Source organism: Calonectris borealis, chromosome 15 (assembly GCF_964195595.1).
Source record: "Calonectris borealis chromosome 15, bCalBor7.hap1.2, whole genome shotgun sequence".
In the NCBI taxonomy this organism is placed as follows: Eukaryota; Metazoa; Chordata; class Aves; order Procellariiformes; family Procellariidae; genus Calonectris; species Calonectris borealis.
Genome location: NC_134326.1, coordinates 18,761,268 through 18,788,708, shown reverse-complemented (window position 1 = coordinate 18,788,708; position 27,441 = coordinate 18,761,268). Strand labels below are relative to the sequence as shown.

General features: G+C 48.0%; 1 protein-coding gene across 1 annotated transcript; it reads left to right on the top strand.

Annotated features, from left to right (window-relative positions):
- Nucleotides 1-191: 191 nt before the first annotated feature.
- SLC22A4 (solute carrier family 22 member 4) lies at nucleotides 192-27,279 on the top strand. Its single transcript, XM_075164528.1, has 10 exons — nucleotides 192-633; nucleotides 7,648-7,751; nucleotides 9,484-9,638; nucleotides 13,562-13,733; nucleotides 16,422-16,548; nucleotides 18,541-18,641; nucleotides 19,643-19,857; nucleotides 20,521-20,703; nucleotides 23,024-23,159; nucleotides 24,389-27,279. The coding sequence occupies exons 1-10, from the start codon at nucleotides 241-243 to the stop codon at nucleotides 24,462-24,464; spliced, it is 1,662 nt and encodes a 553-aa protein (XP_075020629.1). The 5' UTR covers nucleotides 192-240; the 3' UTR covers nucleotides 24,465-27,279.
- The last annotated feature ends 162 nt before the right edge of the window (nucleotides 27,280-27,441 follow it).

The window sequence follows — 27,441 nt, the reverse complement described above, 5'->3', positions numbered from 1 at the left end:
GCCGGTTGCCGGGCAAACGTGGGTGCCGAGGTGTGCCCTCCGGCCCCGGGGGAAGGCTCCCGGGATGCTGCGGGGCGGAGGGCCCGGCGGTGCCCGGGGCCGGCAGCATCCCCCCTCCACCCCGCTCCGCCCGCCGGGACGCACCGCCTCCGCGGGGGGCCGGGCCGGGCCGGGCGGGGCGGAGCCGCCGCGCGGAGCGTCCGCGGTGCGCGCAGAGCCGCGGAAGAGCCGCGCCGCGCCATGCGCGACTACGATGCGGCCACCGCCTTCCTGGGCGAGTGGGGCCGCTTTCAGCGGCTCGTCTTCTTCCTCCTCAGCGCCAGCATCGTCCCCAACGGCTTCAACGGGATGTCGGCCGTCTTCCTGGCCGGCACCCCCGAGCACCGGTGCGCCGTGCCCCGCGGGGCCAACCTGAGCGGCGAGTGGCGCAACGCCAGCATCCCGCTGGAGCTGCAGGGCGGGCGGGCGGCGCCGAGCCGCTGCCGCCGCTACCGCCTGGCCGCGCTCGCCAACTTCTCGGCGCTGGGGCTGCGGCCCGGCTCCGACGTGGAGCTGGGGTCGCTGGAGCAGGAGCCGTGCCTGGACGGCTGGGAGTACAGCCGCGACGTCTACCGCTCCACCATCGTCACAGAGGTGCGCGGCCGCGAAGCCCCCCCGCCCCCGCGCCGGTGCCCCGCGGGAGAGGCTGTGCCCGGCCGGGCTGTGCCAGGGCTTTGGGGGGGGGTAGTTCTGCCTTGGAGAGGGGTGAACAGGGGGCAGCAACCAGCGGGTCAAGTGCCTGTGGGAAAGGGTCACGGTGGAAGCGATGCTATGGGGAGAGGGAGGGATACGTGGGGTGAACGGCCCCGGGAGGAGCTGCCCGTCCTTATTATCTTGGCTGTGTTTTCCATTGAAACTTCAGGTTGTTTTGTTTGGAGAGGGTTTTCCTGTGGAGGAGGAGGCAAAGGCTGAAAATAGAAGCCCAATAGTTTCCTTCTGCCGGCACGCTGACCGCCCCGGTAAACTTTCCATCTGATGTTCCCAGTGTCACTTTGGATGGGGACATCGACACTTTCTGGTAAACACACAAACAGCCTGGCTGGGTCTAGAGCAGCGGTGGGCCCTTGCTGGTCCCAGCACCCTGTGCCAATGCTGCCAGCCGTGCCGGTGGCTTTGGTGGCCGTCGGCGGTGGGTTGGTGCGAGGCAGGTGCCGTGGGAGCTGCCTGCGGTCTGCAGCGCGCCCGGCTTGCTGCAGCAGGCTCCTGCGCGAGCCTGGCCCCCAGGCTGTGGCCAAGCTGTTGGCTTGGTTTTTAAGACTGTACAATGGCATCATTTGTACAGGGTGTCTTGTGGGAACCTCAACAGTGACGGGTCATGTAAGCACTTGTTTGGGTTTTCTGGCTGCGCTCTGTGGTGCCGCGGCAGGGACTCGCTGTCTGTCTGTCTGCCCACGCTGGCAGGAAGCACGGAGCTCTGGTAGAGAAGGAAAACATGATTCTCCTAAAGCTGCAAGGTTGCTGCTGCTCTTTTGTGTTGTGTTAGCAGGTTAAAGGAATAACGGGCTCAGCCTCACCCCAGCCCGTGTCTGGGTTTGGCAGCTGGTGGGCACCGCAGTTGTTTGGCTGAGCAGCGTGCCCCAGGTAGCCGAGGGACGCCCCGCTCATGCGCCGATGGCTCACGCTCGGGGTGCATGGCGTGGCAGGGAGCGGGTGTCTGGCCCTTGTCTCGAGTCCCTGTGACTCAGCAGCAACGTCTGCCACCAAAGAATGTTACACAGGGGCACAGCCAGGAAAGGTCCTGACCGAGAGACGCATGGCTGCGGGTCTGTGCCCCAGGGACACGGGGGCACGGTCAGGGTCTGTGCCCCGGGGACATGGGGGCACGGTCAGGGTGTGTGCCAGGGGTGTGCAGGCACGGGCTCAGCTGCACTGAAGCATGCGGGGAGGGAGGCGAGCGGGGAACAGGGGAACAGCTCCAGGCTAGGGGAGGGCAGGACGCGGGCAGGGGACGCCAGCCGCCTCTTGCGTGCCCTAAGCAAAGCCATGGGTGTATGTGACGCCCATGCGTGCGTGTCTCGCCATGTGTGCTGGCAGATGTGTTCAGTCGCCGGGGATCCCTCACAACACCAAATCAAGGCAAGGGGTGTTTGGGACGCTCACCCCGCTCCTGGCCGTGGGTGAGCTGTAGCGGCAGCCTGGCTGCAGCCCACGTGCTGCATGCAGACATGCCCGGCCGTAACCCAGGGGCTGGCATGACCCCGTGGCAGATGCCTGGTAGCCACCGTCGGCACCCGCAGTGCCGCGGCGCTCGCTGCCAGAAGGAGGCCGGATTATCCCGGGGCGGTCATGAACTCGTAATCTGTGGTTTGGAGTTAGCAGTTCCTCTGAGGGAGACAGTAAATGCAGCAAAAGGAGGAGAAATGCTATTCCTTCTTAATGAGCAGCAAACAACTTGTGTTGGCAGATGCCAGTTGACAGATGCCAAACATGCTTTGGGGCCAGATTTGGACAGGACGCAGCAGTGGGGTTTGCCACGGGGCCTGGGGCATGCCAGAGAGGCAATAGCACGTTCAGAGATGGAAACCAAGTGCCAGGTTGCCATCTGTAAGCCAGATGGAAGAGAAGGGTACTTGTTTTGTTTTAAAATTGTCATGGACATTTGGAAAAAATACAGAATTTGGTTTTAAAACAAGGAAAACGGGTGCTGACGAAACTGAAAAGAAGCAGCTCAGTTAAATTTGAGATGATTGCGTTTGTACCCAACATTTTTCTCCGTATTAGGAATGACAAGCCAGGACATGCCATCAGGAAAGCTCAGTGAAAAAACCTCTTCGGTTCAAGAACTCAATTGAGGAGCAAAACTTGATGGTACAGGATTAAGCGCTGGCAGTTTTATTTGATTCATGCTGTTGCATCAAATCCTGTTGTTATTGCTGCTTGAAAGGAACAGGCTGGGAGATGCCAGCTCAGCACTAGTGTTACTTGATCTGCGGGGACATGCTAAACCCTAGGAACAGAGGATCCCAAACTCAGCCATCTGCTTGGTCTTAAAATGGAGATGATGGTGGAAAAGTGAATGTGTCCACAGCACAGGTGAAAAAGGTGATCGTCAGGCAGGGTGATAAGAATGAGTCTATAAGTGTAATGATGAGCAAGTGCAAATGTGGGGTCAGCGTGGAGTTAGGTGTGATCCCGTGGCCGAGATGAGGAGGCTGCAGGGTTTCCTTTTGCTTTGCGGGGCTCAGCCGGACCCCTTGGCAGGCACCCGGGGTGCAGGAGCCCCTTGGCCCAGCCACCTTCCCCTGCCTGCAGAGCAGCTCCCATCTGCTGCAGCTCCTCGAGTTGTCCCAACGTAAAATCACTGGTTTCCATCGAAGCAGGTGGCCACTGCGCTGGGTCAGTGTTCCCTGCAGTTGTACAAGAGGGCTTGAGCTGATCTAGCAGATCCTGATCCCAAAGCTGGGTTGCTTTTCTCTCGCCACCCCCTCCACGTTCTACCATCTGTGCTTTGAAATTAATTTAGACATTAACGTATGTATTTTTGTTATGTTGGGGTTTTTTTTGTCTGGAACTTAACCTACTTGTGTTTTAATTCCAGCTAACGGTGCTCAGATCTGACCACAATTACAGGTTCAAGCACAAGCACCAGTTTTGCTCTCCAGCGCGGGGCATTAGCATCCAGTTAATTCCCTTGAGCCAGGTTGTCTTCCAGTGCCTCTCCCCAGCTCCCTGGGGACACACTTGCTGGGCTGCTCCCTGCCACCAAGGCATGGCACGTACCCCAGACACCACTGCAAGATCCCTGCGAAGGGCAGAGCGAGTGCCGAAGGCTTTGCTGGGGCTGCTCGCCCCTCGCCTGGGTCACCCTGCTCAGCCCCCCTGTCCCAGCCCTGGCACTGACTTCTCAGTGAAGGCAGAAACCAGAAGCTTTAGGGACTGGCAGAGGTGAGAAGCTGGATATGAATTGCTGTGGTTTGAAGGCGTCTGAAGGAGTTTTCTGTTCCCTTATGGCTTTTTCCAGCAGCGGTGAGCAGCCCTACCCAACCCTGGTAGCCCACCCTGCGCTTTGGCATGGAAGTATCTGTGCTCGTCACTCGTGCACCGAGCGGAGCCGGTCTCGTTGCTGGACTCGGTGCCCGGGGTACAGCACAGAGGGTGCAGCTCACCCTGCTCCAGTCAGGGCAACCGGTGAAGATTTTTTAATATCTCTTGAGCTGTTCATCTTCAGATTTACTCTTAGAAACAAGGTCAGATTTTCTCTGGTTTACAGCCTCGGCCATTTACATGGGGCTCCACTAGTGTTTTCTTCTCTGATGTGAATGGGCTGATACTCAGGATGGTTAATTAGTGATTTCTGATTGAGAACTCAGGCAGCAGGTCACTTTGGGCAGCCAGAGCACCTTCTCCAGCAGTTTCAGTTTTTCAGGAAGCCTCTCCATCCATAGCATTCCCACTGGCAACGCCTGGCAGAATTGGCTCTTCCAGGAGCCGGTAGCTTATGGGAAAGGGTTGGAGGGATTTGATGGTAATAAAGTGATTTAACGGTGTTCTTCTTGGGCAGCTCTTATTCCTAGCCTTCAGAGGGCTTCCTTGGAAGCTTACATGAACTTTGCTCTCCAGTATGCTTAGCGAGGGACATTACAGAATTACTCATTTTCTGGTTAATGAATAATTATTCCAGTACAGACAGTTTGGAAGTTGTAGCTGTAGGTAGTTTAGCTGTGGCTGGGCTGTAGCTCCTGTGCCCATGGTGTGCTCAGTGCCGGCTGTGATGGATGCAGCCTCTGAGGAAGAGGTCAAATAAGTTAAATTTCATTTAGTACCACTTGCGAGGAGTCAGCGTGCAATGAATACCTTAAAGCCCTATAAATTCAAGCATGAGTGATACCTTACCATGTCGACGCATGCTTGATCACTGTGCAGCACTAGGGCTTGAGCCTCTGTCAGAGCGAACACCTTTGGGGAGGGGAGGCTGGCTTTTGGGAGAAGCCGAGATGTACCTATAGAGTAGGGCTGTATAGATCATCACCCAGGTCCGACGTGCTGTGTGTGGTATTGGATCTAAATAGGCGGCATGGTTTTTTCACTCAATAGCTTCAGGTATACTTGGAGTCGGATGGATTTGATGTGATTGTGTGTTTTCTGGTCAAATACAGCAAGTCCCTGCAGACAGCGACCACTCTGCAGCCAACTGGCTGCTGCGTGCTGCTTACCACATCCCGCAAATTTTAAAGACTCAACCCTGTATGGTGAAATTTTGCTGTCTGTGCAGTATGTCATGGGAAAAGGTAGGGTGAACAGCATTTGGCACCAAGGAAACAGAGGAAGCAACTCAGTTCAATGGGCAAGTTATTCTTTAGCTGGGTTTATTTTGCAGCCAAAGTGCCTTTGGCACAGTGGAGGCATTTTAAAAACGCTAACCCTTAACCTCGAGCGACTGAAGTCTGAAGGTCCGGGAGCAGGGACTGCACTGGCAGCCCCAGAGCTGGGTGCTCAGTGCCTGAATAATTAATAATAGTCTGTATTGTCTGCAAATTCTGCCACCTCGTTAGTCACCAGCTTTCCCAGAGCGGGGAAAGGGAGGTGCAGGAGGACGTGGCAAAATGTCTCCGTAGCGTGGGGGCCGGGTGAGCCCGGCTGGCACAGAGCCGCCGAGGCTCCCACAGCTTGCAGAAGCTGCCCCTCTGCTGCCTTTCCTTCTTCCCTGCTTGCACTGTGTAAAGAAACTCTTGCTTTTAATGTTGTGTTTCCTGAAGCTGAATTTTTCTTTGTTTTAAATAGGGGGCTTGATTTCCACCAAAATTATTTACAGAAATCTCAGTTTTCTTTGACATGTGAAACTGAACCCTGCATATATTTTTCACGACTAGCATCCTTAAACATATCAGAGCCCTACGGACCCGCACACTCCCATCCACCTTATCAAATACAGCGAAGATAAAGGCAGGTGCACGCCCAGGCCAGCCCACGCCTCACCACCTCTCCCTTCCCAGCGGCGATGTGAAAATACTTTACAGAAATGGCTGCCGTAGGTTTCTTTTTGTTATTAATCAGATTTAAGTACTGGAGGCACGTTTCAGTCCTCAAATCTCCACGTTCCCGTCTTAAAGACTCTGTGTGTTTCTCAGGAAGAGGCATGGGCTGCGTTTTGAAGCTCAATTAATCTCTTTTTGTCCTGTAGCTGGTGTTACTTTGCGAGCTGGGCAGCGGGGCAGAGGTACCCGGCTCCCCACCGCTGGCAGCATACCTTCATTCTGCCTGAAAACAGGCATTGATAGCATCTCTTTCCTAAATTATGGTCCAGAGCAAACTGCATCGAACCACACCAGATCCCCCCTTGCTTTGGAGTTTACTTCTGCTTGTCCTGCAGCAGCAGCAGAAGTGAAGCCCGGCTACCGACCCACCGGTTGTTCGGTTTGGTTTTGGCAGGACTCGCAGTGCTGTCAGATGGCATCTGGGTCTCTTTGTAATGCAAAAGTTGCTCCTTTTTGTTGCCTGCAGCTGAGCTGAGGAGCCTGAGCAGCCCGGAGGGGAGGTTTCTGCTCCGCTGCCCCTGCCGTTGCCTGGGTTCGGCCATCGCTTGCCGAGACGGCTTGGCCCGTCCGTTCCCCGCACACAGGGTGAGCGCTGGTGCGGGCGATGTCCCCGCTCCCTGATAGCATGCCTAATTATTGAAATTATGCTATACTTTGATCTGTGATCTAATTAGTTTACCTTTGTGGAAGAATTATCTAATCTGAGACTGACATGTTTGAAGTCTATCCGTAAGTGCTCCTGGCAGGCATCCCCTAACCAGGAGATTAGTCACTGGGACAGGAGCAAGCCATGACAGAAACATACTCAGCCGTAACCTCAGTGGACAGAGACTCATGATGCTGTTTTTATTTTTTTAAACCTTGTCTGGGTTACGAGTGGCTTTAGGTGGAAGTTTCCACATTGGCTCCTGTCCTAAGCCTCCAGCCCCAGCCGGGTCCGGTCGCGAGGCTGAGTGATGGGCAGTGAGTCAGCCCTGCAGGTTGTGAGGATGGAAAGGAATTTAGAAACACGTCAGCACGGGAAAAGAGATTTTATTCTGTGCATCTTCTTACATATGTCTTGTTGAATCCAGAAATTAGAGAAATGCAGCAGTTTTTGTGTTGGCACGGGTCAGGTAAACTGAAAAGCACCCCTAGCCAGGGATGGGGCAGTCTCCCACCCATCTCTGTCACTCTGCTTTTCTGGTGGGGAGCATCTCGGGCCATGGGCAGCCAGGTCCTGGGTGTCGGGGGGCCTGACGGGCGTGTGGTGGGGAGATTGTGCTGGAAACGGGGCCAGGGCAGCCCCCGGGCTGCACACACCGACTGCCCATCGGGTTTGGCATTGCTGGCCGCTCACCCACTTCAGAAGTGATGGGGTCCCGTCAGACAGCTGCCGGTGGTTCGGCCTGATGGGGCTTGCCTGGGGAGGCAACCGCTTTCTCTTTTTTTTTTGTGCTTTAAGCAGGGCGTTCCGGCAGCGACCTTCGCTGTGAAAACATTGCTGGTGCCAGCGATGGGTGGAAATGCAGGTGTGGGGAAACGACATTAAATTGCATGGAAATGTGTGTGTCTCCAGCCAGTAACCCCTGTGCCTGGATGAGGCTCAGTGCGGCGTTGCGGCTGCGTCTGAGCGCGGGCCCTTCTCTTGCAGTGGAACCTGGTGTGCGAGGACGACTGGAAAGCCCCGCTGACCACCTCCCTCTTCTTCGTGGGGGTCCTCATCGGCTCCTTCGTCTCGGGGCAGCTCTCAGACAGGTAACGCCGCTGCTCCCGCTCCGCCCGTGGGCAGCGCAGGGCAGACCCGGTGCCACGGCTGATGCGTTCGTTCTGAAGAGGCGTAAGGGAGTTAAATGACCAGTTCTCTGAGTTTTGATCAAAATTAGGTAACTGGCCTGGCTTTTTCAAAAATCCCAATCTTGATTTACCCCAGGCGTAGGATTACTGCCTCTTGGGCACTTTAGGAGACCAAGAGCTGATCTCTGCAAGGAGCCCATATGGCTGCTTTGCAGACTGGTGTGGTGGTTTTCGCTTCTTGACCACATTTGTTTCTTTATCCGGCCTTTTTAGTAGTTTAAAAGATGTTGTTCTTTGTCACATATTAACTGACAGTCCATTCTTAGAACTGCAGGATACAAACTTGTTCTTTGAATGGAAGGTCTGCGTAGAAGAGATGGTTTGCTGGAAATAAAGTAAGCATATGCAAGAAGAAGAAAAAAAGATAATCTGTAAATGGATAGCAATCATGTCATACCATCTAACTGAGTAGATGCAAAATATCAAGAAAACACTATAGGTACTTGACAATTATCTCAGCAGTATTGAAGTTCTGGTCTTACAAGCGTCAAATGCACAATGTATGTTCCTGCTGTGAGTCTCTGCTTCCCTCTTTATACATCCCTTAGCCTTTTCTTCCATATCATTATGGCAGGGTCTCAAATACTGCTTTGATTGCTGCCTATTAATGAGGAATTCATAAGAGTTTCAGCGCTCCTCTGGGTGTTTAGCAGAGGGGTTTCAAAACTCAATGGGAGTCTTAATCCTAAAGCCGCCAGCATTAAATTCCATGTGATTCGAATCTAATCTCCTGACTCCTGCCCCCAGTGCAGAAGTCAGTCAGTGTTACTGTTTGAAAGGGAGACGAGATAATCACTAAATCCTGCTGGTGCCATGTGCCCACTGGGAGCATCTGAGAAAGTGTGGGTGCCCCGGCGGCAGCACGGCCGGTCAGCCTGCCCGACAGCCCGGTCGCCTTCTGACATGAGCTATTTGTTGAATTATTTTTTTTTAATGGTTTGTCAGTAAGGGGGTATGTTCTGAGCCTGTACCTGAGCCGTTTCCCCTGTGCTGCTGCAGAAACCTTTCCTAAGGGAAGGGCTGCTGTAGGCAACCGGCGATGCGGCCCGTGCAGCATCCGTGCAGAGGGCAGCGTGCCCTGGGCCAGCACGCGGGCGTGCAAACCCGTACATAAGCTTGCTCTTACTTTTTCGTAAGAAAATGCTACGTGCTTCTAATGCAGACAAGTGGGTGAGAGAAAGGGTGCAATGTGTATGGCAACGCAGAGAGACTGAAACCAGTTGATAAAGCTATTTAACAGATTCAAAGTGTAATGGTGTTGCAATGTATAGATGCCAGTAGCCTAAACACCATCATTTCCTAACTTCCGGCTACGTGGCTTGCAATCTTCTGGTGTCTCTCACTTATGTACTGTTGTCTAATTTCTTTAGTCCCTGTCTAGTGGCTCCCTGAAGTTTCTGCTCTTAATTTTTCTTCTTGGTTTATTTCCTGGGTCTTGGAAATTTTACTTATTTTTTTTTAGTGCTTATGAAAATGATAAACAAAATTCTTTAAAATGAATGAAACTTCAGGTTGTTCTAAGCCTCATCTCTTGAGGTTGGATATTTGTGCTCCCTCATGCTCTCTTATATAGCCCTTATATAGCTCCATAAATAAATGCTGTTTCAATAATAATCTTTATCTTTTGCAAAAGGTTTGGCAGGAAGAATATCCTTTTCTTGACGATGGCCGTGCAGACTGGCTTCAGCTTCCTGCAGATCTTCTCCACAAGCTGGGAGATGTTCACAGTGCTCTTTCTCATAGTGGGGATGGGACAGATCTCTAACTACGTGGTGGCCTTCATACTGGGTATGAATATGTCTGCATTAGATTAAATGCTTGCTTAATGTACTGTTATTTTTTTTTCCTCTGACCTTGCATCATTTAATTAGACATCGGTAAATCCTCACTGGTACAATTCCTAATTTAGACCAGTATGATTTTTTTTTTCCTCTTGGATGCTTCAAGCCTACACTTCCTACAGGTTTAGAGAAAAAGATGAGAGCAGGAAACCTCTAAATAAACTTCCATTTCCCTCCTCTTTGGAGAAGACGTTCCAGGAAGCATTCGGGGTTTGTTATCAAAAGAGGCAGGTCTGAGACAGAGAAGGCATTCGGGTTCCTCCCTGCCTCTCCGCCCCTTTGCAGAGGAGTCGGTGCATACCTGGGTGCCAAACCTTGGAACAAACCAGCATTTCCAGGCACGGCGAACACGTGGGGGGACCGAGCGGAGGAGCTGGGTGGGTGTCAAAGCCCCATTAGCCATAAAGTCACCAGTCTTGGTGCTGAGGTTAGTGATAAAGTCCCTAATTTTAGAGGCCAAGGTTTGTTTTGTTTTTTAAGGAAGAAAGAGCCAGTGGTCGCGGGGAGGCTGCACAGCTGCAGTCGCTGCCCGGGGTCCCTGCAGGGAAGGGGGGACCCCAAGGGGAAGGTGACCCCACAGAGTCTCTCGCTAGTCACGGGGTTTTCGGGAAAGGCAACTGCACAGGTGAATTACTGGGACGACTGATGCAGGCCTTGTGGAGGAGCTGGGATTTGCAAGAGCTATCTTTAAAATACGCATGTATACGTTTATGTCAGCTTTTAAACCAATGGTGTCAAAATTACAATTTGTAGATTGTAACGTGAACTAGTCTAAATTAGAACCCTATACTAATGTTGTTCTTTCGTACCCCATGAGGCTTTAATGGGGAAAAAATAGAGCAGAAGAGCATGATATGAAATCAGTGCTATGGAGGGGATACGGCATCGTGTCACCGCTGCACGTGGCGGAGGGAGGATTAGGTAGGTCAGGCTGTCAGTGGGGAGATCCCTTGCCATTGCCACCGCCACTGCTCCCTCCGTCCTGGTAGTTAACTCTTGTGCGGAGTTGACGGAGCCAGAGCGAACACCCATCGTGGGGAGGCTGGGAGGTATGGTGCTGGGTCAGGAGCGCTGGCTTGGCTGAAAATCCTCTTGGAAGCACATGGGATTTGTGTAGCATGAGTCCCTCTAATAGGGGTGTGGGAGCTGATCAGGCAGGAATTTAGCTCTGCAGCTCCCCCAGGAATGTGGATGCAGATCGGGATGCTGCGTCAGCACTGGGCAGAGGCAAAGCTGCCAGGGGTCCAGAGCACCCCACTGGCCAAATGTCCCCGCTGCTGAGAGATAGGACTGGGTCTCCTGAAGCAATGTTAGGTTTGTTTAATTGGACGGCTGCAGTTTGAGGGCACTCTGCCCCTTGTGTTGTCTCTTCTGCCATCCTGTTTTCTGTAGAGTTGTTGCGGCAGCGATGACTCCCTGGGAGCAGAGAGGCAGGTGCCTCGGGCACTTCTTGTGCTGGCCATTCCCCCGGCAGCCTTAAGGCTGTTACTAAGGGCAGGATTAATCTAAAATAACTTAGACATTAGCTTCCTAATTTAAGTGAGTCATCAGCCGTCATCATTGGTAAGGAGGGAGGCACTAACGGAGGATGGCCCTTCCCACCCTACATTGCGTAGCCGCGTGGTCAGCGTGCCCCGACGAGTGCCCCAACCTCTGCCCGTGGCAAGGCAAACCCAGGAGCTTCCAGGAAGCCGCACACGACAGAGGTGCTGGATAGTAGAATATACTCACGAAAAGAAACGTAACTCCTTAAGAAAGCCCATCCTGATTATGGATGCACTGGAGAAGCTTCCCTTGCTTCGTCCGATGGCGGTCAGGGCTGTGACCTGTGTTCGGGAGGGGAGCAGTGACACCAGCACGTACAAAGTCCCCGTTGACGCTGGCTGTGCTGCAGCCCTGGCACCTTCCATCCCCAAGTAGGGGGTTTTTTTCAAGTGGCCACTTGAGCACAGGTTTCTCCTGTCATTCCAGCTTTCAACATCTGAACCTCTGTGGCCTCCCTGTGCGAGAGGTCAACGAGAAGTGAGGGAGACCTGAGGGTGTCCGTGGATTTTGTTAATCAGTGGCTAGGTATTTTATTGGAAAAGAAATTAGGTGCTCTTGAAGGCTTACAACAGTCTCAATTTTTATTACTAGATATTAGATTGCCGCCAGGCTGTGTTTGATGCAGTGGTTGTAGGATGCTTTCTTTGACTGCTGCCTGGCTATTGGAGCAGTAGCATTATTAGAAGATGGCATCTTCCCTGGTTGTGTCCCACAGCCCGTGATGTGCCGTCCGACATTCCAGCCTTCTGTTCCAAAAAATAAACGTGAAATTTGTTCCCACCTCACTGTACATTCCCATCCTTTCATCCCGAAGCACCCATGTCAGTCTGTCATCCACAGACCTGCTGTCCTCCAGAAGTGCTCAGCAATGAATTGCACCTTAAATCCCAAGTGGGTTAAGTGGGGGAGCAGGCTATGTCCTAGCCAAGCATGTTGAGAAGGCTCCTGAAAGTCTGCCGGCCATTCCCCATGCCTGCCCTTATCTGTCTCAGACAATGCATTAATCAAAGCAAACAGAAGTCACTCCTTCATCTGAAGGTCCCCGATAATCCCAGCAGCTTTTCTGTACTGGGTGGGTCTGTGCTGTGCTGCAGGTGACCTCTGCTATCGCTGGTGCTGGCGTTGCGGGGCAGCACAGCAGCCCAGGTCTCCTCTGCTATGCCACAAACCGCTGGGTAGGACAGAAGCAGATTTGCCAGGCAGGAAAAAGGACCAGGGAGGAGTGAAGCTCCTTCAGTTCCTCACAACTCTTTCAGTTCACCCAATAGTTTGGCTGGCGTTAGTGTACAGTCGTGGAGCTCGGTATTTTGGAAATGAGGCTAATGGAGATAACTGAAATCCTCTCTGCTCAGTCCCTCCCACGAGGAGAGGACATTGTAAGCTGTTTAATGCAGCTGGAACCTATGGGATGCACTGCTGCGGGGAAGTACTGCAGTGCCAAGCAACATTTGGGCTTTAAACATACATTCAAGTTACTGCCCATCAGCTGAGCTGCTTTAACTGTCCGGGTGCATGTTCCTAGGCTGACACAGAGGACAAAAAATGTGACATAAACTCTTCCACTCCAAGCTCAGCCTGTTTGCAAGTACGCAGTAGCTGACCAGCAGGCTCAGTCCCGTCCCCGTGGTACTGCCGGTACCGCAGCGGCTTCATGCCTTTACATGCGCATCCGCCTCCGACCGCGGGTGGGAGCCGGACTGGGCGCTCCATCAGCTGGTACTGGGATTCATTCATCCTGGTGTCCTTGGAGCAAACCACAGAGGGTTCATTGCGCCCTTCCACAGGGTAGCCTTCATTTTCTGTTCCCCGCTCATTTAAACTCCCAGCAGATGTGAACAAGAAGACTTCGTTCAAAGGACACTGTCAGTTGTTTCTCTTTTACTTTGCCAACCTTTGCAATAGAGGAGAACTCGCTGAACCGTGGGTCTCTGAATCCTCTGCTAGATCTGTGAACAAATACTGATGGTAATAACATAGAAACTGCAGATGTTGCCATTACAACTATGTTTAGCATTGAAAACGGTTCTGTATCAGACTGCTGGCCTGCTAGGGCCCAATGGTGCTGGTCTCACGGGTGCTTCAATGGCAGCTCCAGGGGAGATGCACAACAAAAATCTGGAGGAATCTCCCACCAGATTAGTATCACTGTGATGATGATCATCTCTTGGACCATTACTCCATGGCAGTGTGCCTTTAAGTATTATAAGAGAAACTGCTCTTTTCTAAGATTGTTCAGCTTACTTTTTTGTAAATGCAGTAAAGTATTTAGTCATGATTGAAAAGAAAGACTTAAAATGCTAATCCAACCTCCCTTGTTTTAAACAGGAACAGAAATTCTTGGCAAATCAGTTCGTATTATATTCTCTACATTAGGAGTTTGCATATTTTTTGCAATTGGCTACATGTTGCTGCCACTGTTTGCTTACTTCATCAGAGACTGGCGGATGCTGCTGCTGGCGCTCACTGTCCCGGGGCTGTTCTGCATCCCGCTCTGGTGGTGAGTGCCCCCGCGCCGCGAGGCCACGCTCCCCACCTCCCCTCCCCGCCTGATGCTCTTCCACACCGGGTGCTGGGTAATGGCAGGGTGTCGGGGGGGGTCTCGTTTCTCCTCTTTGGTTTTTTTTTCTATTTGCCATGTGAGGAGGCTTTGCCTTGAGGTGGGAGTTGGGGGGGATTTTTTGTTTGGGGTTTTTTTGCCAGTTTTAAGTCAACTACCTGCAGAGCCTCGCTGGTGCTGGTCCTGTGCCTGAAGCCACTTTTTTACCAGCTTTCCAGAGCAGCTTGGGAATTCTGTATTTGACTCCTAACTCTGGAAACTGTTAACCGCCTCTAGGTTTACCCCCATAGTACCACTGGGTGATTCATTCTAACTTTTCTTCCTTGCTTTTTTCTTTAAGTGGTTTGTAAATGCGGATTCACCTGCTGATCGGTACTAAAATCTCAGTGAAAGGCTGAGCCTGTTCACTCGGCATGCAGCAGCTGGCACTTTATTGCACTCGATGTCATTAAGCAGTTCATTGCACTAGATGCCGTTAAGCAGAGGCGTTTGCTGGCAGAGCTCACCGGGCCAGCCCTCTCCCACAGGCTCTGCGTGCCAGGAGCCTGTGTCCTCCCAGGCTTTGCTTTGGCTGCTGGAACAGGGTTTTGATTTGTGAGGTCCTTCAGCCCATAGTAACTTTGTCCGGCTAAGCCAAAGGTTGGCTTTTCCTTACCTTGCTCCTCTGAGCCATCCCACGCTGTCTTCTTGGTGGCTGAGTCCATGTTTTCTTTCATCTTTCCACTGCACTCACCCACCCCTCCTTTAATGCACTGGTGAACATGGGGGTGCACCCTCACTTGCTCATGGTTGCTCTGACCTGGGGGACTGAGAAAACAATTTAGGAAAACTCCCTGCTCTTCTCAGCTGGACAGAAGCATTGAAGAAGGGCAGATATCCTTGTTCTGTTGCTGCCTTGGTCATCTTGTTTTCTGAAGAGAAGTGTTTAGAAAATAGGAAGGGAAAGGCAAGGTATCACTCACACTCTTATACAACAAAAAGAGTTCCTTCCTTTCATATTAGTCTTATCTGGGGAACTCCTTTCTTCCTATTATCTTGGAAGAGTTATACCTATAAGTAAGAGATTAATGTCTTTATAATAGTTAAGTGATTTAGACCCACTCTTCTATAGTCTAAAAGACCTCCTGCAGATCTCACTCTTGTCAGAAGTCTCTGCTGATGGTTTTGGTTTGGGGTTTTTTGGGGTTTTGGTTTTTTTTAATGTTAGTCTTCAAACCAAACCAAACCTTTAAAATGGTTTTCAGCTCCACCTCTGCTATCATGTGATTTTAAAGATAATCTGACTCTGTTTAAGGGTCAGTTTGCTTATTTAACTTGAAATGTTTCAAACTCCTTCAACACAGCAGCATTTCCCTCTGCACCAAGCAGCTGCTCTTTGGGGAGGTTGGTTTTGGGTGGAAGCCTCTCAGATGTCTGCTATAGAACAGGCACTATGAGGCATTTGAAATTTGTCCCCAAGGCATGACTTCGGAGTCCTGCTTTGAAATTTATTTGGTGGGAATTTCCATGCTTTTCAAGAGCATACATCGTAAAGCAAGCCAAAAATTTCCACAGATGGCACTTCCAGTCTGGGGCTAATGTGGTGGTAGATGGGGAGCAAGGTGCACTGGCAAAGCTCTGCCGAGGCAGATTGGTATTAGCTGGCGTTTGGGCATCTGGACCCACTGCTTCTACGGGTGATGTGACTTGCACATCCCACTGCTCCGTGCCATAGTTGCTCTTTTATTCATTCCTCTTCCAAATTCTCCAGAAGGTTCGCAGCATCGTCTCTGCAGTCTTGTGTTCCTCAGCTTGCCCACGAAGAAGAGCAGTGGAGACAGCTCACCTCACAGAAAGTCACGTTACTGGTTGAACGATCTGATAGAAATCATCTGACGCTCGAAACTGTTGACATTGCTTTGGGTCAGTCCTTTAGGGAGTTCATCAGAAAAGGAGTGTCTGACCTGCTTTTTTCCAAGGAGAGGAAAAAGTGCTGCTGGCTAAAGGGAGGCAGGTAGCATCTGTTAAGATCAAAGGATTTAGCTAAGGAAGAGTGAGATTTTCTGTCCTGTGTTCGGTGTTAATTCACTCAACACGTGCCTGGAATTAATTAGAAAATGTCATCAACTCTGCAAGGGGACACTGCCACTCTCCTCTGCCTGGGAGAGCCTGCCTCAGAGTTGTGGTAAAATTGTGAGGTTTGTATATAAGATTCCTATGACACAGAGGCTTTAAATATACCCTGTGCATATTTAAAGCATTTCCACATTGTGTGCAGTTTCCTAAGAATATTTTTGCTCAATGCTGGTTAACCTACCCCCGTCTTTGCTGTCTATCTGGTGACATCTGTTTTCTTCTGGTGGACATCAATTATTCCTTAAAAAATAAGGAATTTTTTCCCGGGACAAGGTCCCAAGCGTGCATCTACTTCAGCACGAGAATAAACGTGTCCCATATATTTGAATTCTCCCACTGATCCCAACGGGACAAATCCATGAATTACATTGCCCACATGCTTCTGGGCTGACTGTCTTCTGCTGCAAGCAATCTGTGAGACGAGAGCGTAACTCATAAAAATGATACATGTGTTTTTAATAACTTTTTACTTTTGTGAAAATGTTGAGTCATTTATTCTGAAACTTATTGCAGGATCATTCCTGAATCCCCTCGGTGGCTGATCTCCCAGGGAAGATATAAGGAGGCAGAAGTTATTATCCGAAAGGCTGCAAAAATAAATGGTGTTCCAGCCCCAGACGTGCTTTTCGACACCGCGGAGGTATGTTTCATACGTCCTGGTACTTTACCGCGCCGCCAGTTTCCCCCTTTGGCCAGTTGACTTGTTGGGAAATGCCAGCAGAGAAGTGGTTTGCACCAGCAGCTCTTAGAGGCTGGCAGTGACTGTTGGTGTGAGGTAAGTGCTGGGTTAGCGAGTTCAAAATGAGAAGGCAGAGGGGGTTTTTATTTGTTTGTTTTTTACAGTAAAATTCTTTTCCTCAGCAGTGGTTGGTTGTGGTTTTCAGAGCAAGGGTGACCCAGATTGCTTCATCCTTTGGGCACTGACAAGACCCGAGGAAGACGTGTTTGTCCCCGTTTCAACTTGGCGCGGTATTAGCGATGTGCAGTTTAACAGCAGCCCTTCGCGGGGGGCTGCGCGGGGGACCCTAAATCAGCACCCATGTGTGCCGGGGCTGCTGTCCCCCGAGGGACTCCTCAGGTTGCACAAACCAGCCAAAGCACCCGAGTGCTACAAGGGCACTTGAAAAGCGTGACTGTAGTGAAGGCAGTGAAGAACATTAAGCTCTTCTTCAGGCCTGTTTTCCTCTTGTATTTCATATTTATTCGTTAAAAGGAGAAAGCCTGGCAAGCGGGGGAGCAGCATGGCTGCAGTCGGACGGCTGGTTCTTGTGCTCATCTCCCCCTCTAGTGGCTCTGCCCTCTCCGGAGCTCCGGCTGAAGAGGCACAGACATTTTTCTTGTGCAAAGAAACCAGCAACGCTTCCAGCCTTGCGTCAGCAATAACCACGTGTCTGTATGCCAGATCTTGCCTTACTGCGTTATACTAGCACCTGTGTTTTATGTCTCCTGATGTCTCCTGATAGAACAGAAAGCAAAGCACCACGTGCTCCTTTGCGGTATCTGCAGGAGAGAGATGGTGCATACTACATCTCCTGTGGGCAGGATCCATCTCTTGAGTGTCACGCTTAAATTTTGGTTGGGCTGCTGAAGATCTCTTTTCCAAGTGTATGTTCTAGTGTAAACTGAAGTGCATGTTGCAGCTATGGGAAGCTCATCCTACAGAAACCATGGAAAAGCACTTTCCTTACTTCACAGCCAGAGTTCGGATGTCTTTCATACTGGACATGACTTTTTCAGCTCCAGTACATGAGTTTTCATCACTCCTGCATATTTTTGAGACCAAGCAGCGGCTCGGCTGTCCTTTACTCCAAGGGAATCTCGCGTGCCAAAGTGTCTGTCCACAAAAGCCTGAGAATGGTGTTTGCACATTAAGTCCCCAATTGAAGAGGGAAGACATTCCTTGGAATGCTAGAAAGACATTCCTCAGAAACCATCCTCTCTTCCTAGGAAGGGAAATCTCCATAGGGAGGTCCAGGGCAGTTCACTCTTTGGGCTTGAGGGGGAGCCTGGCTGCGAGTACTGGCTTCACCGGGGCGAGGGTTCTCCATGCACCCTTACGCCATTCAGAAGATTCCTGCTTCAAGCTTCAAAATGGACCCTCCGTCTCCGATCTGGGGTGGTGGATGCTCCCATGATGCGCCCTGGCCACCACGCTGACTCTGCCATCCGTCCCCCTCCCCGGCAGGGCACCGGCAAATAGGCAGCAAAACAGGGCAATCTTTGCATTTATTTCACACCGTTTGTGAAGGTTTAATAGAAGAGACTTGAGTGGACAGTGCACAGAAAAACGCCTTTGGTAATGTGGTTACTCCTGGAAGTACTGTGTTAGATCCTTAAGGAAGTGTTAATGCATCTTTCTTGTCAGCTGATACTCCTTTTTAATTAGGCAGCATGGTGCAGTGCCACCTTTTTTTTAACAAAGAACTGGAAACTACCGCGGAGTACAGCTGGGTGCAGAGACAAGCTCTACCTAAGGACCACCCTCCCTGGTGCAGAAGTGGCCCTTGGGCTGGCTAGTTATCCCCTGATAGAGTCGTAACTTCATAACTGCCCAAACTTGTGGGTATGCAGAGGTTGTTTTGCTCTTAGGTGTGTGGGAATTTTTTTGGTTTTGTTTTCCTTTTTCCTTCAGATGCAGGATTCGAAGCCTCAGCAGCAGCAGAAGGCTATCCTTCTGGACCTATTTCGAACCCGAAACATTGCAACTATTACTATTATGTCATTACTTTTGTGGTAAGGAAATGTGTATTCCTAAAGTACCCAGGCAATAGAACAATTTCTGATTTGAGGGCACATGCCACAGGTTTAGATAATAAGTCTCAGCCTCGGAGCCCATCTACACACGGTCCTTGGCCAGTACATGGCCTTCGATGTCCTTGCACCCGCACTGCATTAATACACAAGAGTATGGAGACAGTAGCCTCAACTCAAATGTAAAATAGTTAGGAAACTATATGTAACAACTTGTGTATTTTAAATTCTGTTGCTTTTGTTTGTTTTTTTTTTTTTAAGAAGCTCCCATCTCTCTAATCTCTATTTGAAGAGAAATGTCCTTCTTGAAGCAGAGGCAGCAGCTCAGTAACATAACAAGAACCAGACCCATGGCCAGCGTTTTTGTCCTGTTTCTGTGCAGTGCCCATCTCAGTGAGATCCTGGTCCCTGCCTGGGCAGCCACGAGGAATGAGGACCCAATAATACCATATAGACAAACTGGGACCCTTTTCTGTACTTATGTCCCCCAGCAGAAAGGAACTGGCTAGCACACTTGGCATGCCATAGTGAGGCATTCTTGAGATTTGAAACCCGAACATCCAGCTCTCTCATGAAGATTAAATAAGATGTAACGGAACTGCTGAGGGTGGGAGATCCTGTCACTGGAGTTGGCTACAAGTAGGACTGTAGTTGGCATGGGAAGCTTTCAAGAGTTATTTCATTGTGCCGTTAATGAGTCCATTGCAGTGAAAAGCCTTTGTGAACGACTTCCACAAAGCCTTTTACTTGGTATAGTGTATGCAGGAAGGACAGAGAAGTCAGAGGTCTCTTCAAGCCGCTGTGGATATGATCACTGGAAGGGATGACAGAATTAGAAAGATGGGGTTGCCACTGAGATTTTTTTTAAGCCACGATGTCTGTGGCGATGCGTTGCGACATCCTATTTTTGTAACAACATCTGAGGCAACAGTGGAGGCATTCAGAGACCACCTGGAATCATTTGGTTTTATTGCTTTTCTCAGGTTTTTCACGTCAGTTGGTTACTTTGGCCTGTCCCTCAGCACTCCAAACTGGCATGGAAATGCCTACGTCAACTGTTTCCTCTCGGCTATTATTGAAGTTCCAGCTTACGTGATTGCCTGGCTTCTCCTCCGCTCCCTCCCTCGGCGCTACTCCTTATCTGGCACCTTGTTTTTAGGGGGAGGTGTTGTCCTCTTCATTCAGCTGGTTCCTGCAGGTACAAGATTCAATACATGACTTAAGTATATAAAACGTTAGAAATATTTTATGGTACTATCTAATAGTTCTGTAAAATTGCTGGAAACCACAATCAGATCTAGAATTTGAGGTCAAGTTTATGCTGATCACCTCCAGCCGTGGGGGTTTTTTTATATGCATATGTATATGCTGAGTCATGCACGGCTGTCATTTATTGTGTCAAATTACTGAGCTTTTTATAGTCCAGGGGACCAGCTTCTAAAATGAGAGCCAAAAGTGTACTGTGATTTATCTGGTTGAGCATAGAGGCTAAAAAAACCTGTGAGTCTTCCAGCTTTCACTGTGTGTAAATCTCCACAGGTTTTTGTGAAAAAGGGGTGGATTTAAGCTTGTGCTTTGTTGTTGTATAATCCAGAATTTTGTTCCATTTCAAGAATGCTGTTTTACTGGGAGAGGACCAAAATCTGAGAAGTACAAAATAACCTGAGCATCTACATTACGCTCAGTGGGAAGTCTGGAGCCAAGTCATCTAGGGGCTAATACATTGTTTAATTAAAAAAAAAAAAACAAACTCACAACGCTAGGAAAAAAACAGTGATATGATCTTTGGGATGTAGAAGAAATACAAGTAATAAGCACAGGGTGTTGTTTATTCACCTTGATTTTATTTTTTCTCCTCCAGATTTTAATGTCCTGTCTGTTGGCCTGGTGATGCTTGGAAAATTTGGCATCACAGCTGCGTTTTCAATGCTTTATGTCTACAATGTGGAGCTATACCCAACGCTAGTGCGAAACATGGCAGTCGGAGCTACTTCCATGGCTTCCAGGCTGGGCAGCATCATTGCTCCTTACTTTGTTTACCTGGGTGAGACATCTTGCGTATTTCTTGCCTTGCACTACACAACTGCCCAGAAAAGTTATCGGAGCTTCTGCAGTGCAGGCTCAGCTTTAAGTCCCTTCCCTCATCTTGGGTCTGAGTTCACTGTCGAAAACTGTAGAAATGAAGCAGAGCTCCTTGGGTTTCACAAAAGAATCAGGCACTTTTTTCCTTTATTGAGGCTAGGGACCGTTCGTAAAGCACTGGAGTGGGTCCGAGCTGGTCCGGTGTTTATAAACTGTGCAAGCGGAGTGGCTGGGATGATAATTGGTCACATCTTGGCCATGGGCATTACCCCTGGGACATCAATTAGTTTCCCAGGAGAGCGTGACAAGAAGCAATCTAGCAAGTAAGCGCCAGTAGGAAGTTCATTGCATGGTACTCTTCATGCGCATCCCGAGATGGGTATATCAGGAGCAGATGAACCAGGCAGGAATCCAAACATCCCCTGAATCTGTGCTCTCTAAAGCAATACATGAAAAACATGCAGATTAAGCAGCACAAGAGTGTGTTTAATTGTGACCTTCATGAACTGATTTTTTTTTAGTTATTAAACCAAGCACCTCGGCACTCATTTTGCTTTTTCTTACTGTTCATGCCTCCTTCTGTAAGGAGAATTGCTGATTTCCTCATAGGCTTTTTTTTGACACTCACTACCATCAAATTTTGCACAAATATTAATTGATAAATCTTTTTTTTTTTTTTTTTAAAAAGTACACAGAAATGATCCTCGTGTTGCAGGTAGTAAAGGGTGAGAGAGATTAGAGGATTAAGGGTGGAAGTATCTGTGAATACCAGCTGCTCAGTCCAGTGCTCAGTTTCCTGTTTCTTTCACTCGCACATGATTTATTTCCTTCTGCCATCACTGGACCCGATGCAGCTTTCCCCTGCACCTAACGAGTTTTGCTTTCTGTTCAGACCTTTGATACAAAATGAGTGTGACTGCTGACTCTGGCGGAGCATTGCTGGTGTATTCTAAGGGGTTAATGCTGGTTCACCATGCCAGAAAAGAGGAGAGAAGACTACTATCTGTTGTCTCACCTCTACATTCCAGTGTGACTGTAACACACTGTACCAAAAATGATGAAAATGTCTTTATTTCATACTTGTACAGTCCAAATGTAAAGTAAAAGGGACAGCATGACTGATGCTCCTTAAGGTCTTCAGTCTCCGTTGCAGCACAGGTAACAGTAATAGAGAAATGTAGACAGAATAAAGTTTTTACTGTTGGTTTTTTTTTTTCCTCCCAGGTTTCCATAAGCTCAGCCTTTAAAAAATCTTGTTCCAGCCATCAGAATAGGTTCCTAAACTTTAGGAGGTTTTAGGAGAAACTCATCAGCTGCTGATAGTTGTACAGCTAAATTAGGACCTTGCAGTTCATCCAGCTCATGAATACAGACGAGATCAAATCACAAACTTTGGCTCTATGTGAAATACCCAGGGTCTTCACTTTAATCCTAGTTTATTCCATACATTATAAAGCATACTGCTCTATCCCAACTGAAAAATAAAACTGTCAAGTCCAGTTTAGTACTTTCTCTACCTTAAATACTTTAATTCCTAGCTAATCCCTTTACTGAAAGACCTTTTCATTGCTGTGCTATTGTGATTTGAAGATCTTGCATCCTGCCCACTTGTGCACTAGCTTCAGGCTGGTGGCAGGGGCCACTGCCTTCTAGTCCAAAATAATATTCTGAGTAGACCAAGGTCAGAGCCTCTTATCTGTCATGGGAGGCCTGATGCTTTCTCCCTTTGTAATAAGGAAGGTATTGAAGGATTCCATCGTGAATGGCCCATTAGTCTGAAAGTGGCCTGTTCAGCTGCCATCAGTCTCTTCCCATCTTTTGCACGAGATCAGCAGGATGCACAATCCCCGGCAGCTTTGTTGCTTATGAGCATTTTTATTCCCTCACATTGAATTATTTAAGTGAGGATTTGGTTCCAGATTACAGTGTAGTACTGAAGACTCCAGCAGTAATCCCAGCAGAGCTGTACCTTGCAAAGATGTTGGCTATCCTAGTTGAAAATGTACAAAAAAACCTATTAACCGCCACACAAACGTGGGGGATGGCATGAAACTGATGGTAGGTGATGACCATCCTAGGGCGTATGTTGTCATTTTAAAATGGAAAAAACCCTTTGTTTGCTAGCAGATACCAGATGTAGCTCAGTTTTGGATTCACCTTTGGTATTTATGAAAATTTCAGCTAATTATTCCAAATTAATTCTGTGTAACAGCAATTAATTTTACACGAGTTCATTGATTGTGGACATATAAGTACTGGTGTAATGTCCTGTGTTCTGTCAGGTGCCTACGACAGATTCCTACCATATATCCTGATGGGAAGCCTGACTGTGTTGATCGGGATCCTTACCCTGTTTCTCCCAGAGAGCTACGGCAATCCCCTGCCTGAGAGCTTTGAGCACATGCTGAAGGTGAAATGGTAAGGCGGCTTTCATTCATCCCATGCTTCACAAGAATTCAGGACCTCTTTCTACATAGTCCTTTTTCACAATCAGTAAACATTTCATCAGATCCACTGCAAAATATCAAAGCTTTCAAAGTGCCTTTTAGATTTTTTTTTTTGGTTGTTAATTTGAAATTGACATTATGCAGTTTCTCCAGAATCTCTGAACCTGAGAGCTGATGTGCTTGAAAGTGGGGACTCACAAATCAAGGCTGACCTTCACATCACTTTGAGGCTGTTGCTTCATATCTCCCAACACTTTCCATCCTCTTATATCATTCACTCTCCTTAACTCTTTATTTAAACTATTCATTTAGTGGGATGATTTACATTACAAAACACTTTACTCTTTCAGTGTAAGTTCATTAAGTACTGCTCCAAATTGAACACAGGATTTCAATAGTCTAGCCTCTTTAATTTGGGAGGCTAGAGACATGCCAGGACAGCTTTTTTCCTGGTTTATTTGGTTTAGCTGTAAGCAACGACAGTTCTCTTCCCTCACCACCATTGCTATTTAGGGTACCCTGAGCAAACATCTCCACTGAAATCCGTGCGCGTACATTACAGTGCTGGCGCAGTGGAGATGGCCAGTATTTGCGAGTAGGATCATGGGAGGAAAATTCTTGGGAGCAGCAGAGGGAAACTGAATTAGCCAAGTGCAGCTGCATAGCTACCATCCAGCTTACTGAGAATTTGTACTGGAACAGAATTTGCCCTTATAAGCAATAATAGCTTGAAAAAGCTGGAATTGCCTGTATCTAATCCCTGGTCGGTATAAGGAGCTGTCATTATGCTTCCAGAATAAGAAGAATTCTTGGGCCAGGTTCCTTGAGAAGGGCATGCTGCTGTTTATCACAATAAGGGACTTCTCATATGTCTGACCTATGGCTTTTCAGCTTTGGAGTTGATGAACTGTAGCTAGAAATCCTAGCGTCAAACCAGATTCCCTTTGCAGGCTTCTTGCATAAACAGACTAAAGTAACTGAATTACAGTCACTGAATTATGTTCACGTTCCATGTGTTGTTTGCTGCAGTGCTTCTGCCATCCGGAAAGGCATATTTTACATCGCACTTGGTTTTTTTTCTAATGTTTGTATTAGCAGTGTAACGTGGTTATTTTAGCAGTGCTAATTGGGAGGGCAAAGTGTCTGATATGACACCCTGTAAAATGTTCTCTAGCTTCTCAGTCTTTTACTTGCTTTCAGTTTCAGAAATGGGCAACAAACCACTGGCATTAGGAATTCAAAGGAGAGTCCTAAAATTCTGGTAACACCCTTGTGAAGAAGGATGCACACTCTCAGAGGGGCTGAAAGAAGAACAAGATCTTTTCAAAATGCATTTTCTGCCAGAGGAAAACAAACAAAACCCAACAGTCAATGCTACTGCACCACAGTTGTTATCCCTTGTGCTACTGTACCCAAATACATGGTTTACTGAACAGATGCTGTCTACTCCCATAGGACTCTTAGTCTGTAATTCAGTGTCCTGATACCTGGGCTTTGTCAGCAGATACAGTCCCTGTTGAGAAATGGGGGCCTGCCTGTGCTAAACACGATTCGAGGAGTAAGCTAGAAATGAGCCTTAGGAATAATACAGCAATGATTCCAGTCAGTGAGGTACTCAATGAAAGCTGCTTCAGGAAAAAAAAGATAGCAAACGTAATGCTGGTGTTTTTTTCTCACTGTACGTATTGACTGGATGAAGGGGAGCTGCGTGTCTGTCTTTGAAAATCTCAGCACGTGCCCCTAAAGGAAAGATCCCGGCCTCCTTTGAAATCTGTGACCAAAGCCTGATAGACTAAGTGGGATCAGAATTTAGTTGTAGCAAGGCAGACATAGACTTCACTGTACGGACATGTTTTTTAAACAAGACATCGGAGTATCTTTTGATGTCGCTTGCTTTTCCCAGGACCTGGGATCCACTTCTGATCCACTTGTCCCTGTAAAAGCTGATGCTTTTTCATAAAGCCTGAGCCTGCCGAAATCCTTGGGCTTCATGAATGTTCAGTGCCTCTGGGGATGGGGGAAAGCCTTTAACACCGGGTAAGGACTATAGCTTGCTGACCTTCTGATGGGCCATGCCCGCTTTCAAAAGAAACACAGGCTGTAGCAAGTCAATGATCCTATCCAAACATGCGATGCAGTTTTAGCTTTCAGGTTTTTTATGGTATATTGGCATAAGCAGTTTTTTAGATCTTTTGGGGTTTTTTTCAAAGCATTTAATTTCTCCTTTGAATATATACCACATTGTTCTGTACCTTCAGAGAAAGCTCATTGCAATTTCAAAAGCCTCTGCAAAACCTTTGTACCATTTACAAATTTAAAGGGGATTTGATGCTTGCAAAAAGCTGATTTTCTGTACCGGAGATGTTGACCTCCAGCTGTTAAAAATGAAAAAGGGCTAATTTGGGACCACAGTTTTTTCAAAACAAAAAAAAAGCCAACAAAGCCAGTGTTTTGTTTTTGAAATCCTACAGGTTATATATGCATTTTTTAAAAGTTCAGCAAAGCTAGATTGAATGAAAACTCAAATGTAGAACTTAGAGTTGTGCTACTACTGTTTTATGAACACTGCGTAGTTTGAAAAAAGTATAATATCTTTTATTTTTCTATTTATTGGCTGTGCATGCACTTCTTGGCCACATAAAGTCTATCAGACCTAGTAGACTGATTTTTATCCTCAATAATTAACAATTAGCCATGATTCACCTTCTGTAAGGGCCAACGAAAGCACACTGTCTCCTCTCTAACGTGAAGTTCATGGCAAGTTGTCTTGTGCTGGCACTTGGCACAGGAGTGAGGCTCTCCCTGTAAGTTCAAGCACAAATATAAAGCTTTATAACATTTAAATGCAAGGAACTTGTGCAATTATTTCAAGCTGCTCTTCGGGATGCGGAAATACTATTTACTTTCATATTAATATTCTGCAGTTATGCTTTTGCCATAAATGTAATGTGGCATGAGGCAACCATTATCCTGTGACCCCTGATGTTCTCATCCCTTCTCAAGCTGGAATTTCTCTAATAACAGCAGTATTTAATCTTGTTTTTACTTATTACAAAGTTAATCTATAGAATAGCTGTTTAGACGTAACTAAATTTCTCAACAAAGCCTTTATATCAGCGTAGGACAGGTTTGAGGACTTGGTTAAATATAGGTGGCCATATTTTTATGAAGATTTTTATATTAAGTTGATACTTATTTTATGTGATCATAGGCTTGGGTATTTCTAAAAGGTACATATTTTTGTACTCTTGAACTTTGTAGTATCTTAAAACCTAGTTTTCCTTTTTTAAATAAGAAAAAGGGTTGTGTTTTTTTTTAAATGCCTCGTTTTAATCAGTCCCATTTTTCTTCCTTATACCATTGATCTCAAGCTAGTGTCACATTTTAGTATTTTTAATGGCAGATTTTAAAAGAAATCTTTCACAAGAGTGGAATGCCTTTCTGAAACGTATGTGATGTTGTTATAAGGCCTTACGGTGTCTGAGAATAGTAAAAATGAGAAAAGGAGATTGCTTCAGCTGATGAAGCATTTGCAAGGAGAATTTCTGTCCTCTGCCAGTATCTTTCCCAGACTCGCATGGGGATTTCTGAAGAAACGCAAAGAGCAATATTCTGCTGAAGAATCAAACAGGGATGAATCTGGAGTGCCAGTTTCTGGCGAGTCACTATTTTTTTAATTGTAAAGCTGAAGAAGACAGCACAGGTTTAGTAGCTATTGGCGGGAAAAAGAACTATTGCTAGTAAGCTGTTTAAGCCTCTCACTGCAATCTTCCGTGAGTTTTCTGTGTGTCAGATACGTGGTGGGGCTCAGTATGGGACCTGTGTGCTCACACGCAGCTGCGGGATGCCTGTAAGGCCCAGACTTGAGGATGGGAGGGAAGCACCAGCTGGATCGCTCCCACTGACCGCAGGGGCCGCTGCACTGTGCCTCATCTGTCACCTCTGTCACGTTTACTTGGGTCTCTTTGTGCAACCTCTCATCCTCAGCTGGCTCACTGGATCTGCTAAAGCATCTATGAAACTGTAGTAATTGTCACTCCTAACTTCTGTCTTCATTGTAATAAAAATGTGCACTGGCATTATATAACCTACTTTCTGTGTGGATTGTAATTGAAGAATAAAGTCTCCTAACTTTCACGCTTTGGGCAAAGAAGTTTAAAGAAGTCATTTAAAATGTATTTAGCATGGATAAAGTATGAAAATAAAACCCTAAAATAAGCTCTTCCACAAATAAGCTCTTCCACACAGGAAGA

Coding starts and splice junctions, on each gene's coding strand:
- SLC22A4 (XM_075164528.1), top strand. CDS start 241: ATGCGCGACTACGATGCGGCCACCGCCTTCCTGGGCGAGTGGGGCCGC. Junction 7,752..9,483: donor TCGGGGCAGCTCTCAGACAG/GTAACGCCGCTG, acceptor CTTTTGCAAAAG/GTTTGGCAGGAAGAATATCC. Junction 9,639..13,561: donor CGTGGTGGCCTTCATACTGG/GTATGAATATGT, acceptor TGTTTTAAACAG/GAACAGAAATTCTTGGCAAA.